Below are 17,702 nucleotides of genomic sequence, written 5' to 3'. Positions count from 1 at the left end.
GTCCGTACAGCGCCTGACACGCAGCCGTACGGACGAGTCTGTCTGCCCGTACAGCGCCTGACACGCAGCCGTACGGACGAGTCTGTCTGTCCGTACAGCGCCTGACGCAGCCCTATGGACGAGTCTGTCTGTCCGTACAGCGCCTGACACGCAGCTGTGTGGAGGAGTCTGTCTGTCCGTACAGCGCCTGACACGCAGCCGTATGGACGAGTCTGTCTGTCCGTACAGCGCCTGACACGCAGCCGTACGGACGAGTCTGTCTGTCCGTACAGCGCCTGACACAGCCATATGGACGAGTCTGTCTGTCCGTACAGCGCCTGACACGCAGCCGTGTGGACGAGTCTGTCTGTCCGTACAGCGCCTGACGCAGCCGTGTGGACGAGTCTGTCTGTCCGTACAGCGCCTGACGCAGCCGTGTGGACGAGTCTGTCTGTCCGTACAGCGCCTGACGCAGCCGTGTGGACGAGTCTGTCTGTCCGTACAGCGCCTGACGCAGCCGTGTGGCCAGTCTGCCTGCGTTAATCGATGCAGTGATAAACTATCAGCCCACACAGCGATTACGGCGCAATCCCCGCCCGGCGCAGGGGGAGACGTGCACGGATTTAACGCAGGATCCATAAAACACTCGTGTTCGTGTTCGTGCTCAGCGTGTGCCCAATAAACCCACTCCAGCCCTGCCACGTCTGGAGAGCTGGTCCTGGCCCCCAGCCCCCGCTGCTCTAACCACTAGTCCCCCCGCCCCACAGAGCCCAGGGCTCCCGGCGGTGTTAGGGCCACGGCAAAGCCGGCTCGCCCCGCGCCGAGGCCCTGCCTCCCCCTGCGCGTTGCAGACAAACTCCGGCCGGCGGCGGCTCGTTCCCTTTGCAGAATCGTTTCCTGCCCGGACTCGGGCTGCAGGAAACGCGAGCCGATTGCAGCCGGGTCAGGGCCCCACCCAGGCCCTGCCGAGCAGCTGGGACCTGTGCAAGCGACCCCCAGCTGGCAGTGGGAGCCATGGGGCGGTGGCGGTTTCTCTTGCAGCCCCGGGGCTGCAGGCGGGGGGCGGGTTTTCGCGCCCCGGTGAGTGGCGCGGCGGGGTTTGCAAGCGGAGCGTTCCCGGAGCAGAAGTGTTGCAAGCAGCTGCTCGGTTGCAAAGTGCAGGAGGCGGGGTTTGGTTGGGGTTTTGTGGCTTTGCGAAGGGGACAAAGTGCAGGCCTGGCCCTGCCCCGGCCGTGCGGTCGTGCCCCTGCCCCTGGCAAGCGTGCGAGCAGGGCAGGCTGCGGGCTGCAGCTTTGCACGCCAGGCGGGGCAGGGCAGCTTCTTTTGTTGCATTCGCCCCTTTGCAGCGCGAGGCGGCTGCGGTTGCAGGAGGGGACGTTGCAGCTTCGCAGGGGGGCGGGTGTGCATTTGCTCAGGTTGCACACGCACCGGGAGCCCTGCCAGGCTGAGTTCGCACAGCCGCAAAGGTGCGAGCACCCAGTGGACGTGGGGTGCTGCGTGTGCAGCAGGAGAAAAGCGCAGCCGTCCCGGGGTCCCTCCCCTTGCACTGGCAGCCGGACTCGGGCGGGGGGCCCCTCTGCTGCCGTGGGGCTTTTGCTGTAGTTGCACTGGCAAGGCTGCCGGTGCTGCTTGGAGAGAAGGTGGCCGGGGCTGCAGGCGGCCACGGCTGCATTTTCTACCAGCCTGCCGCCGAGGTTGCACGTTGCAAAGCACCGCTCGGTGCGTTGCAGTTTTCGCAGTCGTGCCGTCCAGGTGGCGGGCTGCAGATCTGCAGAGTTGCAGCTGGGAGGGGGGCGTTGCACGCACAACGTTGCACGCAGGCAGCGGCGGTTGCAAGCCCCGTGTTGGGAGCATCAGACCCAGGCTGCCGTTGGTGCATTTAAATGTTCGCAGCTGCAGCTCTGCATTGGCTCCCGGGGCAGGGCAGGACGGGACGCGTGGGACCCGGTCCCCCCGTGCAAGGCTCCATGTCGTGCACTGGCGACCCTGCGGCTGCAGTTCCAGCTGTGCGGAAAGGGGCGGGGGGCAGGCGCGGCCGGGCTGCTCTTGGTGCATTCGGGCCTGCCTCAGTTTCCCCCTTTCCTCTCCCTCCAGCGGACCCCCTCGAGATGCCTGGCCTCGGCCTTCCCCCTGCCCCGCCAGCCCGTGCCCCCGCTGGCGCAGACGCTGGAGCGCTACCTGCGCTCGCTGGAGGTGCTGGTGACGCCCGAGGAGCTGCAGGAAACCCGGCAGCTGGTGGAGGAGTTTGGGGCGCCCGGCGGCGAGGGGGAGCGGCTGCAGGCCCAGCTGGAGCGCAGAGCGGCCCGCATGGAGAACTGGGTATAGCCGGGAGGGGACCCAGGAGTCCGGGCGTTGGAGAAGAGGGGGAATAAGGCATCCTGTGGGGCAGAGAGGTGGGGAACCCAGGAGTCCTGGGACGAACCAGCAGAACCCAGGAGTTTGGGAGGGAACCCAGGAGTCCCGTGAGGGTCCCTGGAGTGTTTTGGGGGCAACATGGGTGATGGCAGGGACCCAGCATCCAGGGCGGGTGATGCAGGGACCCAGGTGGGCGGGGATGGGAGGACCCGGCTGGGAGCGCTAATAGCTCTCACTCATCAGTGCAATGAGGTTGTGCCAGGTCTCAGCCGGGGAGGGGGGGATGGCTGCAGGGGGGAGCTTATGTCAAAGGCCCCATAACCACCCCCCAATTCAAACCCCGCTCTGTTCCCGACCCTGCCCCCCAGATCTCAGATTGGTGGGTGCAGAGCGCGTATCTGGAGAGCCGGTTACCCCTCGCCGTCCACTCCAGCCCGGCCGTCGTGCTCCCCAAACAGGACTATAGCGACTGGAGGGGGCAGCTCAGGTGGGTATTGGTGGGGGAGCCCTCGGCTGGGTTAGCGGGGGGCTGTGGGTCGGAAGTGAGGGGTGGGAGGGCAGGGGGGGCTGTGGGTCGGGAGTGAGGGGCACCGGCAGAGCTGGGCTATCGGGGGGCTGTGGGTTGGGAGTGAGGGGCAGGGGGGCTGCAGGTCAGAAGTGAGGGGCACTGAGACGGTCCCATCCCCACCCCCCAGGTTCGCAGCGAAGCTCATCGCAGGGGTGCTGGATTTCAAGGCTAAGATCAGACAGTAAGTGCCCGACGCGCCCCCTCCCTCCCCCCCGCATCGCAGGGGTCTGTAATTTGGGGGGGGCTGGCAGGGGTTGGGGGTGGGGGCTGAGGGACGGGAAGGGGGTTTTCCCGAGGCCCTGGTGGGGCTGGGAGAGGCGGGGGAGGGGCTGCCCTGGGGTGCGGGGGTGAAAGGGGCAGGGGAGGGGCTGCCCCAGGGGCGGGGGTGAAGGGGGCGGGGGTGGCTCTGCCATCTCTCTCATGTGCCCCCCCCCCAGGCAGGCGCTGCTGGTGGAGTACCGGGGGGGGCACCCCCAGTGCATGGCCCAGTACAGCCGCATCTTCGCCTCCTGCCGCCTGCCCGGCCCCAAACACGACGGCCTCCTGCTGCCCCCCCCCGGGCGCCGGCCCCCCACCTTCATCACCGTCGTGCGCAACTTCCAGGTACCCCCGGGGCCCCCAGAACTGCCCCGGGCCCAGGATTCCCGGGGCTGCGGGGTCCGTGTTGGGAGGGGGGTGTCTGGCACCTGGGGGGTCCTGACTCGTGGGATGCAGGGGTTGGGGTAGGGGGGGGTCTGTGGCTGTTTCTGGGGGAGTCTGGGGTGTCCATGACTCCAGGGGGTGGGGGTGTCTGGATGGGGATCTGGGGGATCTATTATGGGGGGTCTGGGGAGTCCCTGGGGGTGCACGCCATGTTTGACACTCGCGGGGCGGCTGGGGCGGGGTTGGGGGGGTCTGGGGTTCCCCGGGGGTGCCTGACGTGTCCCACCCCCGCGGGGTCCGGGGCGGCCCCCCAGTTTTTCCAGCTGGAGGTGTACAACAGCGACGGGTCGCCGCTCACCGTGGACCAGCTGCACCTGCAGCTGCAGCGCATCCGGGGGCTGTCCTGGAAGACGGACAAGGAGCCGCTGGGGCTGCTGACCAGCGACCACCGGCACACGTGGGGCCAGGCCTACAGCACCCTCATGCGAGGTACCGGGGGGGGACGCCGGCACACGTGGGGCCAGAGGGCGTAACGGGGGAGAAGAGGCGGGACTTCCTGTTTTCGGAGGGGCGAAAGGGGGACCCCAAAACGGGGGGAAGTTTGGGGTTTGTAGCCTGCCTGGTTGCAAGAGGGTGGGGCTGACCTGTGGGGGGCAGGGCCGTCCCATCCGGTGACCCCGTCCCCTTTCGCCCCGCCCCCCAGACCGGTTGAACCGGGAGTCGGCCCGGTGCATCCAGCGCAGCCTCTTCACTGTCTGCCTGGACGCCCCGGTGCTGAAGGTGTCGGACGAGCGCTACCCCAGCCGTGTCGCCGCCCAGATGCTGCACGGGGGCGGCAGCTACTCCAACAGCGGCAACCGCTGGTTTGACAAGAGCCTGCAGGTGAGGCGGGACTTCCTGCTTTGGGAGCAGGGGGGGGGTGGGACTTCCAGCTTTGGAGGTGGTGAAAAAACGGTAGGAAGGGAGGGGGAATTTCCTAGTGTGCACTGCAGGGGCGGGACCATGTGTGAGACGGCAGGGCGGCCTAGTTTGAGGGAAGAAAGGAGGCGGGACTTCCTGGTTTGGGTTAAGCATGGGTGTATTGTGGGGGGAGGTGGAACTTCCCGTTCTGGGATTAGTGGGAGGGGAGAGGCGGGACTTCCTGTCTTGCATACTTGGTCCATGGTCTGAGTGCGCTCTCTCTCTTGTTCCCTGCCCTCAGTTCATTGTGGGGGAGGATGGCGTTTGTGGGGTGCTGTATGAACAGGCCGTGGCCGACGGGTCCCCCATTGCCACCATCATCGACCATGTCCTCAATTACTGGTAACCCCTAAACCAGGACATTGGGGATGCTCCCAAACCTGTGATCCCCTGGCACCCCCAGATCAACCCCACCGGGCTGGCATGGGGGGACCCCCAATGGAAAAAGGATGGGAAATGTCGGAGGGGTGGAGCTGGGGTGAGAGATCCCTCTATACCTCCACCGTGGGGCCGGAATAGCCTGGTGGGAGAGAGGGGTGGGACTTCCTGTTTTGGGAATGGGGCGGGGAGGAGGTTGGCAGGGGGAGACGAGGTGGGGCGTTGTGGGGGGTGAAAAGGGCAGGACATTCTACATTGGGGGGCTGTTTGTGGGGTGCGGCGATCCACCCAGCACAGTGAGTTTGGGGGGGCCGAACCCCCTGTCTAACCTCCGTCTCCCTGGGGTCTCCGGCAGCAAGGACCCCGACACGGCACGCTCGCCTATGACGCCCCTGCCTCTGCCCCCCAAGCTGTACTTCTACATCACCCCCGAGATCCAGCATGACATCGAGCGAGCCAAACAGAACCTGGACATGTGAGAGCCGGGGGCGGGGCTCAGTGAGGGGGCGGGGCTACCTGGGAGCTGGGGGGCACGGGAGGGAATAAGGTGTGGGGAAAGGATGGGGACAGCAGGGTTGAGGGGGGCTCTATGAGGTGGGGAGGGGGAAGCCGTGGGGCAGGGGGTCCCAGCCACCCTCTAACCTCCCTCTCCTCCCCCCAGCCTGATCACGGACCTGGACATCAGCTGTTTTACCTTCCGGGGGTTCGGGCAGGGGCTCCCCAAGAGCTGGGGGCTGCGCCCCGACTCCCTGCTCCAGGTGGCGCTGCAGCTGGCCTACTACAGGTGGGGCTGAGCCCCACAGCGTGGGGCAGGGGTCCCCGGCGCGGGCAGAGGGCACGGATGGGAGCAGTCCTGGGGATGGGGGGAGGAGGCAGGGTGAGGGAGGGGCAGTAGGGGGGATCCACGTGGGGCTGACCCCCCCCATCTCCCCCCAGGACCCACGGCTCGCTCTGTGCCACCAGCGAGGTGGCGTCGCTGCGCCGCTTCCACCTGGGCCGGACGGACGCCGTGCGCCCCGCGGCCCCCCCCGTGCTGCGGCTGGCCCGCGCCATGGACGCGCCCCACGGCCAGGTACCGTGCCCCCTCTTGTGCCCCCCACAGCCACTCCTGTGCTGCCCTCTGGTGCCCCCATGGACACTCCTGCCAGGTACCCTGACCCCCGCTGTGCCTCACAGCCAGGTACCCCCACCCCCCACTGCGCCCCCCCGGCCAGGTAACGGCCCTCCTGTACTGTGGCTAGCCCGCACCATGGACTTGCCTCACAACCAACTACCCCCTCCCCCCACTGCGCCCCCCGGCCAGGTACCTCTGCCCCCCACATCCACACCCATGCTGCTCCTGGCCCCTGCCTTGGATGAGCCCCATGGCCAGGTGCGTGCCCCCCCCACAGCTCAGCCCTGCCCCCTGCTCTGACCCGGCTCCCCCCAGGATGAAGAGACGCTGTCCCTGCTGCAGGCGGCCGTGGAGTCTCAGAGCGCCAGGACTGAACAGGTGAGCACCCTCCTTCCCCCCACGTTGGGACCCAGGCATCCGGGCCGGGCCACCCTCCCCACGGGGAGCCGGGCCAGGGGCTGGGACCCAGGCGTCCGGCTGTGACCCTCTCCCCGCAGGTGCTGGCCGGGCAGGGCATCGACCGGCACCTGCTGGGGCTGAAGCTGGCGGCGATCGGGGACGGGCAGCGGCTGCCGGAGATTTTCATGGACACGGCCTACGCCATCGCCACGCACTGCCGGCTGCTCACCGGCCAGGTACGCCCCATGGCGCCCCCCACCTGCCCCACAGCGCCCCCGAATACCCCCCAAATACCCTCCACGGCGCCCCCATGGCTCCCTTTACACCATCGCCATGCACTGCCGGCTGCTCACCGGCCAGGTACGCCCCACAGCACCCCATCTGCCCCAAAGCGCCGCACGGCGCCCCCCAAATACCTCCCACAGCGCCCCATGGCTCCCTCTGCGCCATTGCCATGTACTGCTGACTGCTCACTGGCCAGGTACGCCCCACGGCGCCCCCCATCTGCCCCATGGTGCTCTCCGAATAGCCGCCAAAGCACCCCCACAGCTCCCTGTACACCATCGCCACGCACTCCCAGCTGCTCACCGGGCAGGGGTGGGCCCCTGCCCCCCAACTAATCCCCCCTGCCCCCCAACTAATCCCCCCCTTTCTGCTCCCCCCTCTCTCACCGCCCCACCCTGGGGGGTGTTCCTTTGCTGAGCAGCAGTAGTGGGCTCTTATCCTGCCTCTGCATGGAAGGGTGGAGTGTGGAGGGCAAGGGTGAGGTGGGGGACATTGGCTGGGGGGCGGGGGGCAAGGGTGAGGTGGGGGACATTGGCTGGGGCCGGGGGGCTGGGGTGTCTCCCCCCTCACCCCACTCCTCCCCCCAGGTGGCGGCGCGCTCCGACTGCCTGATGGTGTATGGGCCGCAGGTGCCGGACGGCTACGGCGTCTGCTACAACCCGCTGGACGCCCACGTCAACTTCGCCGTCACGGCCTTCAACTGCTGCCGCGAGACCCACGCCCAGCGCCTGGCGCAGACCCTGCAGGGGGTGCTGGCTCAGCTCTCCCGCCTGCTGGGGGGGCGCCCAGACCCCGTGGGGCAAGGGGGTGGGGAGGGGGAGAGGGAGGGGCCGCCCTGAGCACCCCCTCACATGTACCCCCCACCCAGAATGCACCCCAGCGCCACCCTCGCCCCCCCTTACCCGCCCTCCCCATGTCCCTCGGCCCTTTTACCCACAATTCCCTTGTCCTGGGCTGCCCCTCTACCCAGAATGCACCACAGTGCCACCCTCACCCCTCCTTTTCCCTCCCTGTGTCCCACCCCCCCTTTTACCCACAATGCCCCTGCCGTGTGCCACCCCCTCCCCCCGAAATGCGTCCTCACTCCTTACCCAGAATCCCCGGCGGGGCCCCCTCAGTTGCACCGGTCGGCTGGGGGGGGGGGACGGGGGGCGAATTCCTGCTGTGGTAGATGGAAAATGAATAAAATGCAGGCGGAGATTTTTTAACGTGGCTGTGTCGGCTCGGGGGGGATGGGCCCCAGGGGACCCCCCGTCTCTGGCCCCCCCACCTCCCTGCTGGGCCCCCCCAACTCCCTCTGGGCTCTAGGGCCCCCACCCAAAGTCGCCGCCGGGCCCCCCCCCCCACCCTCCCACCTCCCTGCTGGGCAATGGGGCCCCTAGGGCCACTTTGGGGTAACGGGGGAAGGAGGGAGTCAGAATAGCTCCTCCCCCTTCCATTAGCTCCTCCCCTCCCAATAATCCCGCCCTCTCTGCGGCCACGCCCCCTCGTGGTACTCCGAGGCTCCCGCCCACTTCCGGGCTTCTCTCCCCTCCCGCTCAGGCGGGCAGCCAATCAGGAGCCGCCGCCCAGTGCGCGGTCACTAGTTGCCGGGCAGAGTCAGCCGCCCGGGCCGCGCGATGAAAAAGGGCGGGAAGCGGGCGGGGAAGCGGCGCGAGGGGGGAGGGGCCAACGGTCACCTGAGGGGTGGTTATGGGGGAGGGGAGCCCAGCTGTGCCCCGGGGGGGCTGCCCATAGTGGCCCTTGCCCTGCGCTCATGGGGGGGGGGCATCTGCGTCAGGTTGGACCCCTCGTGGGTCGCCCCAGCGCCCCCCAGTCGCGAGTGATCGGGGTCTGGGCTGAGGGGGGGCAGGTCCCACGGGTCGACCCCCCAACCCCTACCATCCCAGGGATACGCAGGGACCCCCGAGTGACCCCCCCCCGTACCCATTGCTGCCTTCGTGGGCTGTGACCCGGGTTACCTGGCTTTGTTATTGTAGGGTCACCGGGCAGTAACGGGCCGTGCTCGACCTGGTTTGTTATTGTAGGGTCACTGGGGAGTGACGGGGCTGGTTTATTGCTCTTTCTGGGGCAGGTTTAGGATTTGGGCTGGTGTTAGTCCTGCGGGGGCCCTGCCCCCCACTTCCTCCCCATTCCCTGCAGCACAGCCCCCCAGCGCTGCCCTGGAGACATGGGGTCAGCCCCGACTGCCTGGGGAGCCCACCAGTGTCACGAGGTTTGTGAGGCTCAGTTCCTCACCTGCAGCTGTGAAGGCAGGGCCGAGCTGGCAGGGGGCTGTGGGTCGGGAGTGAGGGGCACCCACAGAGCTGGGGGGCCCAGGGCTGGCCTGGCAGGGGGCTGCGGGTCAGGAGTGAGGGGCCCTGGCAGAGTTGGGGGTCCAGGGCCGGGCTGGCAGGGGGCTGCGGGTCAGGAGTGAGGGGCACCCATGGAGCTGGGGGGTCCAGGGCTGGTCTGGCAGGGGGCTGTGGGTCGGGAGTGAGGGGCACTGGCAGAGTTGGGGGTCCAGGGCCGGGCTGGCAGGGGGCTGTGGGTCGGGAGTGAGGGGCACTGGCAGAGTTGGGGGTCCAGGGCCGGGCTGGCAGGGGGCTGTGGGTCGGGAGTGAGGGGCCCTGGCAGAGTTGGGGGTCCAGGGCCGGGCTGGCAGGGGGCTGCGGGTCGGGAGCGAGGGGCACTGATGGAGCTGGGGGTCCAGGGCCGGGCTGGCAGGGGGCTGTGGGTCGGGAGTGAGGGGCACTGGCAGAGTTGGGGGTCCAGGGCCGGGCTGGCAGGGGGCTGTGGGTTGGGAGTGAGAGGCACTGGCAGAGTTGGGGGTCCAGGGCCGGGCTGGCAGGGGGCTGCGGGTCAGGAGTGAGGGGCACCCACGGAGCTGGGGGCCCAGGGCCGGGCTGGCAGGGGGCTGTGGGTCAGGAGTGAGGGGCACCCACGGAGCTGGGGGTCCAGGGCTGGGCTGGCAGGGGGCTGTGGGTCGGGAGCGAGGGGCACCGCAGGGCCATGTGGGCGGCGTGCGGGGGGAGGCTCTGTTCACTCCTCCCCCTTTGCCTGTTTTGTTCCCTCTCTCCGCAGCCCCGGCGCTGGTTGGCGGGGGGGGGGGGGGATCCGGGTACCAGCTCGGTTTGGGCGGGGGGAGGCGGTGACGCTACAGCTGCTGCTGCTAGATTCCTCCCCCCCCCAGCCTGGCTGCTTCGCAGGAACAGAGCCGGAGCAGATCCATCCCCGCACCATGAGCAGTGAGAAAACAGGTGAGGGGGGGCAGGTGCGGGGAGCAGAGATAGGGAAAGGGGGTGGCTGTGTGGGGGTGGGGGGCAGGTGGGGGGCAGTGATAGGGAAAGGGGGTGGCTGTGTGGGGATGGGGGACAGGTGGGGGGCAGTGAGGGAAATGTGGGAGTGGGGATGGGGTGGGGGAGAACGGGGAATGGGGGCAGGTGTGGGGGCAGGGATGGAGATGGGGTGTGTGTGTGGGAGTGAAGCGGAGATGGGGGTCGAGTGGGCCTGGGGATGGGGAATGGGGGCGGTAGAGGGCGGAGTGGAGCAGGGGATGATGGGAGAACAGGTGCGGGGTGAGCAGTGACGGGATGGGGGCGGAGGTATGGGGGGGCAGAATGGGAGAACAGGTGGGGGGTGAGCGGGGTGGGGGGATGGTGGAGGTTCATACATTCATCGACCTGAGGCCAGCAGGGCCCCTGTGCCCAGGCCAGAGAGCAGCTCCCCGGCCCCCTGTGGCTCCCTGGCCCCCCACGGCTCCCCGGCCCAGGGCGATTTAACCACAGCTGGGCTGGAGCCTCCCCACGACCCTCGGGGAATCGTCCCCGGGCTGGGATCTGTCGGGGAAGATTTGCTCTCCCAGTCAGTGCCGCCAGCCAGGGCTCATGGCCCCGTTCCCCGGCTCTGTGCGAAGCGTGATCGGAGCCCTTCTCCAGCTGGCACCTCCCTGAATTATGGGCGCCGGAACCAGCCCAGGTTGCACAGGGGCCAAATCCAGAGGGGAAAGCCCCTCTCTGCACGTACTCGAGACGCCCGTTGTTGCCTCCCAGGACGGCGTTAGCCTTTCAGCCCCAGCGCTGCACTCTTCCGCCCGTTCTCCGCCAGCGCCGATGTGCTTCAGAGCCCAGCTTCCCAGGCCAGCCTGTACGTGCGGCCGACACGCCTGGCCCCTCGGTGGACACGTTTACCCGTAGCTGTATAAAGGCAGGTTGTTTGCGCGCGGCTCTTTACCCTGCGATCCAGGCTGCTCTGCGTCCATGACCTGTCCTCTGCATTACTGCCCGCTCCCCTGGTTTTTGTGTCACCTGCGACTTTGATTAGTGACCATTTTATGTTTCCTTCTGTCGCCGATACAAGCATGCGTTTGCGGAGGCCAGGAACCGATTTCTGCCGGGCCCCGGTGGAAACGCAGCAGCTCGATGAGAAGTCCTTGTTTACGCTGACGTTTTGAGGCCTGGCACGTAGCCAGTGCCCAACTAGCTATCAATGACGTGAGGCAAGGCCAAGTTTGGGCGGGGGGGGGAATGCAAAATGGGCTCGAGCCCATCAGTGGCCTCTGAGGCCACAGTGTTCGGCAGGGAAGTCCCCAGGGAGCCCAGCGTGAAGAGTGGCGTCCGTCCCCAGCACCCGATGGCCTGGTTGGTCTCGGCCCCGTGAACCACGTCACCCTGAACGTGTTACGCTGGCTCCAGAGGCACCCGTGATAATTCCCGGGGGCTCATTGAGCGGTGCGCCCGTTAGTCTGGCGTGCAAAGAGTTTCACCAAACTGGCCTGCGGTATCCGCTGCCCGAAGAGCAGAGGGCGAGCCCCAGTCCATGCGGCGGCTGCACCCTGGCACCGAGGGATCCCTGCGTGCGTTCCGCAGCCAGCTTCTGCTTGTGGTCTTCTGAGCTGCTTTAGTGAGCTGGCATTTGTGCACGGGTGCAGGGACGCGTGAGCGCCAGGTACGCTGGCCTGGGTTTGTGTGCCAACTGCTCACCACTCGAAAAGAAGCGAAGCTCGGGTTGGCTCTGAGCAGGGTATAGATGATTTTTGAGGCACGTGGCTTCAGTCTCATTTGCATTTCTTGCAACGGTCACCGGTGACTCCAGGTTCTTTCAACCTTTCGGCGGCCACGGTCCTTGCGGCCAAGCAGATGTCATCAGATGGTGTCTGGCAGGTGACTGGGTGGTGCCGGCACCGAGCCTGGTTTTCTGGACTCTCCGGGTGCTTTGTCAGTGGCTCAGAGCCACCTGGAAACATCTACCTGGGAGCATCAACTCAGCTGCCACAACAGCCCATCGAGGAGGAACTCCTGGCATCGTGGCAGCAGACCAGTGCACCAGCTGATGTCACCGGCTGCTGTCACGTCAGAAAAAGACAGCCCCAGTTTGCTTCTTTTCCTGAAATCCTCTCAGTTCATGTGGCAAGTGCCAGTGCTTGGGCACAGGTGCTTCGTTTGGGTCAGAAATCTGCCCGATCATCACTCCAAAGGAGTCTTGCCATGGGCGTGATTCTCCGAGGGAGCTGGTAGCCACAACTCAGGAGTGATGCTGGATGAGGCCTGGCTGCTGAAGGCTGGTGTCCTTGCCTTAGCTTTCTGCCACGTCTCGGCGATCCTGCAGGATGAGCAACCTGGTGATGGATGGCCCGTGCTGGTGTTTCTTCCCAAGATGTTGTGGTACTTCCGGCGAGGCGCTGTCACACCCACAGGCTTTCCCTGTTTTCACTTTGTCTTCCCCAGGGAATGGTCGGCCACTTTGTTATCCATGTTGATTTTGTGCCCTTCTGGTTTTGTAAAATGTCGTGTGGTACCAAGTCAACCGCCTTATGGAAAGCCACGTATTTGACATCAAGGCGTTGACTGGGCTTGGCAGAATTAAGAGTTTCATTTTTTGATAATATCAATGTTGATTTATTTAATGTTTAAAATATGTTTATCAATTTAAATAGTCACATTTGCGCAGAATTATGGGATTTTAAGAATTTTGTGATGTTTATCGATGTACATTTTCACAGTTGCATATAATTATCAGGGGCATACGTGGGGGGCAGACAATAATTATTCAATGAGAGTAAACGTTTAGATTTAAAAAGTTAAACCTTTATAACCATTAAAACACACATTGTCAACATCACGTCAGAATCCCCAAAGTAAATATGCGTCAGTCAAACTCTAGTACAAGTTCTCAAGCTGCATTTTTTTCTTACTTTGTCTGTCTGCAAATTTGATCATCAATGGAAATATCTTTTCAGCAGTTTGGGGGGGTGTGGTGAAATCACCATTTACCGACAGAAATCGAATCCTGCCAAGATTATTACTTTTATCAACCAAACTTGTCATCTCATGGGCAAAGAGATATCAAGTTAGTTTGACAAGATCTATTTCCCATGACCCCAATGTCATTGCCACTACATATATTATGCTAGTTTAATTCTTTATTAATCAAGTCCCGGAATCAGACACTTCATTATCTTGCCTGGATCAGTGTCAACTGACAGATCTATAATTCCTCAGGTTGTTCCGTTTACCCCTTTCCAATATTGGCACAGCGTTAGCTTTCTTCAAGCCTTCTGGAACGTCCCTGGTGGTTCCAAAGCATATGAAAATCAACATTGATGGTCCAGCGATCTCCTGAGCCGGCTCTTTTTAATTGCTTGGAAGAAAGTTATCTAGACCTACTGATTTAAAAGTGTCTAACTTGAGTAGCTGCTGTTTAACTTCGTCCTGAGATGACAGTGGAACGGAAAATGATTCTTCATCATCATCATCATCATCATTTAATACGACAATTTCATCTGGCTTTTTTTCCCAACAGAGAAATATTTATTGAAACCCTTCTGCCTTTTCTGTATTATTATTGATAATTCTACCATTTCCATCTGGTAACGGGCAAATAGCATTATCAGGATTCTTTTTATTGCTAATATGTTTTTAAATACCCCCTATTGCCCTTAATTCTGCAGTCATACTTTGCCTTGTGTCCTTTTGCTTCCTTTATCAGTTTTCTACAGTTCCTAGTTTCTGATTCATATTCATTACTATCAACTTCTCCTCTTTTCCATTTGTTCTGTTTTCTTTTTATAACTTCCTGCACTTCCCCTCTAAGCCGAGTTGGCTTTTTAACCAGTGCGGCCCCCTTTCTCAGCTGTGGCTGTTTGGGCATCTGGCAAATGATTCCTAATTATCATTCACATTATTCTGATGAAATTCTCCCTTCCAGTTGATTTGGCTCATCACCGCTTTCAGCTTTGAGAAACTGGCCCTGTGTCTGTCGAGACAGGGTCCGTACACAATACCCCTGTTTTGGCTGCAACACTTTTTGTGTTAGGAGATTGTCATCTGCCACGGTGGCTTTCAACTGTTTTTCATTTGTGGACCCCTAAGACATTTCGAAGGGTGGCCCGGGCGCCTTGGGAATCTTGGACGTAGGCCGTGGGACCCAGGGGGCCGCAAACCGCAGGGAGAAAAGCCCTGCCCTGCAGTGCCCAGCGAGTCCTGGATGTGTCTGTCCAGACAGCGTGAGGCCTCAGGCACGGGTCACTGCGACGGCAGCTTTTTGCCCTGCCCATTACGGAGCGGTGTGTACGGAGAGGTTCATCCCTGCCCTGGGGGGAGCTGCGGGCCCGCTGCACCCCCAGCCAAGTCCCCGTCTCTGGCCTTCTCTGCCAGGGACTGATCCAGAGATGCCTCATGCGCGGTGGAGGCGGTCGAGCTGCGGCTCGGGACCCTGGGGGGCGGGCGGGTCTCCCTGCCCAGCGCCAGCCAAATGCCCCCGCGGCCATTCAGTGGGGAGGTCAGGATGGAGGGGCACTGGCGGAGCTTTGTGTTTGTGTCTGGGGGGGTCATCCGTCCATCCACCCATCCGTCCGTCCGTCCCGCTCCCCCCTACATCCTGCGTTTCTCTCCATCACTCTGTTTCCTTCCCCCGGGCGCTGTGTCTCTTGCTCTATAAATAGCCCCAGTGAGCCAGGAAGGTGACCTAAAAACTAGAGTGGAGCCGGATCAGTGCTCGGGGGAGAGCGAGAACCTCCGGGGAGCACTCGCCCCACTCCCCTGCCCCACTGGGCCGGGCCCCCCAGAGCTCCCCTCACCAGGGAGCGCTCTGTGTGTGGCTAGAGGGGGCGGGCGTATATGGGGCGCAGTGTGTGCGTATATAGGGGCGCAGTGTGTGCGTATATAGGGGCACTGTCTGTGTGTATATGGGGGCACAGTGTGTGCATCTATAGGGGCACTGTCTGTGTATATGGGGGCACTGCATATATGGGGTGCTGTCTGTGCGTATATACAGAGTGTCTCTAACCCTCCCCCCTTTCTTTCCCAGGCTTACCGGACTCTGGCCCTCACACCTCCCCCCCTCCCTACAACGCCCCATTGCAGCCACCCCCTCCCCCGCCCGCTGCCCCCGGCAATGCCCCCCTCATCCCTGGATACAATGATCCCCCGCACCTGCCCCCCCACTCAGGCACCGCCACCCTGCCCCGCCTCGGGGGGGCGGCAACCCTGCCCCGGCCGCCCCCCACCTCAGCCACCCTGCCCCGGCCCCCCCACCACCACTCAGCCACCCTGCCGCGCCTGCCCCCCGACCCCTACATGCAGGAGACCCAGTTCAACGGCACCCCCCAGGGGTACATGGTCCAGACGCACCCACCCATGGGCACCTTGCCCATCGGGGGCTACATGCACCCTGGCTACCCTGTGCAGCTGCAGCCCTGCACGGCCTATGTCCCGGTGTACCCCGTAGGCACGGTGAGTGGGGGGTCCCCTGCCTGCGGCTGGGGGGCGGGGCTTTCCCTTGCAGCTGGGGGGCGGGGCTCCTCCTACTGCTGGGGGGCGGGGCTTCCCTGGGATGGGGATTATTCCCTGCTGCTGGGGGGGGGCCTTATCCTACTGCTGGGGGTTGGGGCTTCCCAAGAGTGGGTGTGGCTTCCCCCCAGCTGGAGATTCCCCATCTAACTCTCTCTCTCCCCCCAGCCGTACCCTCCCACCAACGCTCCCCCACCCCCGGGGGTCTCACCTCCCCAGATGCCCCCAGGAATCGCCATCCTGGAGCCACGCCGGCCGCCCCACGACTACCTGCCCATCGCGGTGCTCACCACCATCTGTTGCTTCTGGCCCACAGGCATCATCGCCATCATCAAGGCCGTGCAGGTCAGCGGGGTCCCTGGGAGGTTTGGGGGGCGCAAGGGGGATGCCGGGGCTGGGGCGATGTGGGGTGGAGGAGAAGCGGGGGGAGTTGGGGGTACAGGGCGCAGTGTGGGGGCTGGTTTGGGGCGGTGTGGGGAGCTAAGGGGGCCATGGTCGGGGCGCGGGGCCATTGGGGGGCAGAGGGCAGCACGGGGGGATGTGGTGCCCCGCCCCGACGCCATGTGCCCCTCAGGTGCGGACGGCCGTGGCGAGGGGAGACATCGTGTCGGCCGAGATCGCCTCCCGCGAGGCCCGGAACTTCTCCTTCATCAGCCTGGCCGTGGGCATCGCCGCCATGGTGCTGTGCACCATCCTCACCGTCGTCATCATCATCGCCGCGCAGCACCACGACAACGACTGGGACCCCTAGCGACGCCCGCCTGCATCCCTCGCCGGTGCGCTTCTGACTCCGCCCCCTCAGCCACCCCTCGCCCACCAGCAACATTCCCATCATCCTTTGCAACCATTGCCCCTTGTCCCCACTGGCAGCTTTGGCTCCACCCCCCTCGGCAACTGAGCAGCACCCATAATCCTTTGCAACCGTAATTTTCCCTCAGCAACCTTCTGCCTCTGGCTCCAGGGAACAAGCTCCCCCCTCCAGCCTCAGACCCTGCCCCTTTGGCTCCCCTCCCCCGTGCTCCCCGAATGCTACCCATGATCCTTTGCAACCACCATATTTCCTCCACCCGCAACCCTGGGTCTGACTCCGCCCCCACATGATCAGGCCACGCCCCATTGCCTCAGGCCGTACTCCTTGCTTGCTTTATAGGTATTCCTGAGGCTTGGTCTCGCCCCTTTCCCCAGCTGACCACTCAGCCCCCCAATATCTTCATGCCTTGATTGCTCACCCACACCCTGACCTTCTCCCCAATTGGCTCCGCCTTCTTCAGCACAGGCTCCGCCCTCTTTCTTCAGTCTCAGCCTTTCCCCACTGCCCCTCCCACATGAACGTTTTGCTGCAGATGGGGGGGCGCAAACCCCAATATATTAAGGACCCCCCCGGCTGTGAACAGAAATGAAATAAACCCCCTTTCTACAGCGTGACGCTGACACGTCACCCCCCTGCCCGAGTCACTGTCGGGGTCCTCCTAAATCACCCCACCCGAAACCTCTGCCAGCAGGGACAGCCCCCCAAAAACCAAGCCATCTCCTGCAGTGACCCCAGATGGGCCGGGCTGCAAGTCGGGAGTGAGGGGCACCAGCAGAGCTGGGTGTGTATATGTGGGGGAGCACAATGTTGCATGGCCCATTGTAGCCCCTCTAAATGGCCCTGGCCCCTGTGATGGCCCCCCTGCCCGTGCGCCCCCAGCCCCCCAGTTCCTCTCTCCAGGACGTGCTGATGTTTCTGTTTGCAAGTGACCTGGGTCAATAAAACTGTCTTGGTACAGAGACGCGGCTGGTTCCTGGGCCTGGCCGGGCAGCAGGGGAACCGGGGTGGGGGACATGGGGCCAGCCCCAATCCAGCCCTGGGGGCGCCTGGCTGGTGGTGGGCAATGGGGTTACACTCGCCACAGGTGGCAGAAGGGAGTCCCTGGTGCAGGGCTAGGCGGGGAGGACTGGGCTGGGGGGTTGCAGGTTGGGAGTGAGGGGCACCAGCAGAGTTGGGGGGGCAGGGCTGGGCTAGCAGGGGCTGTGGGTCAGGAGTGAGGGGCAGTGGCAGAGCTGGGGGGGCAGGGTTGGGGGGAGCAGGGACTGCAGGTCGGGAGTGAGGAGCACTCCATGGTTCCCGGCTGTCCCAGGCATGGGGGCAGCTCCCTGAGGGGCACATGATGGATTGTAGGGCTGCCTCCAGGGGTGGGGTGGGGCCCGCTTATGGGGCTATGGGACCGAGGTCCTGCAGCACCCCTGCCTCCTGCGGCAACTCCCCAAGTCC

General features: G+C 64.2%; 2 protein-coding genes across 2 annotated transcripts; both read left to right on the top strand.

The window, feature by feature from the left end:
- Positions 1 to 935: 935 nt before the first annotated feature.
- On the top strand, positions 936 to 8,296 carry LOC137161133 (carnitine O-acetyltransferase-like). The gene is made up of 14 exons (XM_067560229.1): positions 936 to 1,059; positions 2,074 to 2,298; positions 2,703 to 2,821; positions 3,030 to 3,083; positions 3,340 to 3,505; positions 3,859 to 4,033; positions 4,248 to 4,426; positions 4,746 to 4,846; positions 5,238 to 5,357; positions 5,544 to 5,666; positions 5,819 to 5,954; positions 6,312 to 6,374; positions 6,494 to 6,631; positions 7,268 to 8,296. Exons 1-14 carry the CDS (start codon positions 994 to 996, stop codon positions 7,517 to 7,519), a joined length of 1,917 nt encoding a protein of 638 aa, XP_067416330.1. The 5' UTR covers positions 936 to 993; the 3' UTR covers positions 7,520 to 8,296.
- Positions 8,297 to 9,780: 1,484 nt separating this feature from the next.
- PRRT1 (proline rich transmembrane protein 1) lies at positions 9,781 to 17,218 on the top strand. Its single transcript, XM_067560249.1, has 4 exons — positions 9,781 to 9,919; positions 14,967 to 15,391; positions 15,617 to 15,793; positions 16,023 to 17,218. Exons 1-4 carry the CDS (start codon positions 9,901 to 9,903, stop codon positions 16,197 to 16,199), a joined length of 798 nt encoding a protein of 265 aa, XP_067416350.1. The 5' UTR covers positions 9,781 to 9,900; the 3' UTR covers positions 16,200 to 17,218.
- The last annotated feature ends 484 nt before the right edge of the window (positions 17,219 to 17,702 follow it).

This window comes from Emydura macquarii, unplaced genomic scaffold, assembly GCF_026122565.2.
Source record: "Emydura macquarii macquarii isolate MOO-44397 ecotype Brisbane River unplaced genomic scaffold, CSIRO-AGI_Emac_v2 contig_2249, whole genome shotgun sequence".
NCBI lineage: Eukaryota > Metazoa > Chordata > Testudines > Chelidae > Emydura > Emydura macquarii.
This window is presented reverse-complemented; position numbering and strand designations above follow the sequence as displayed.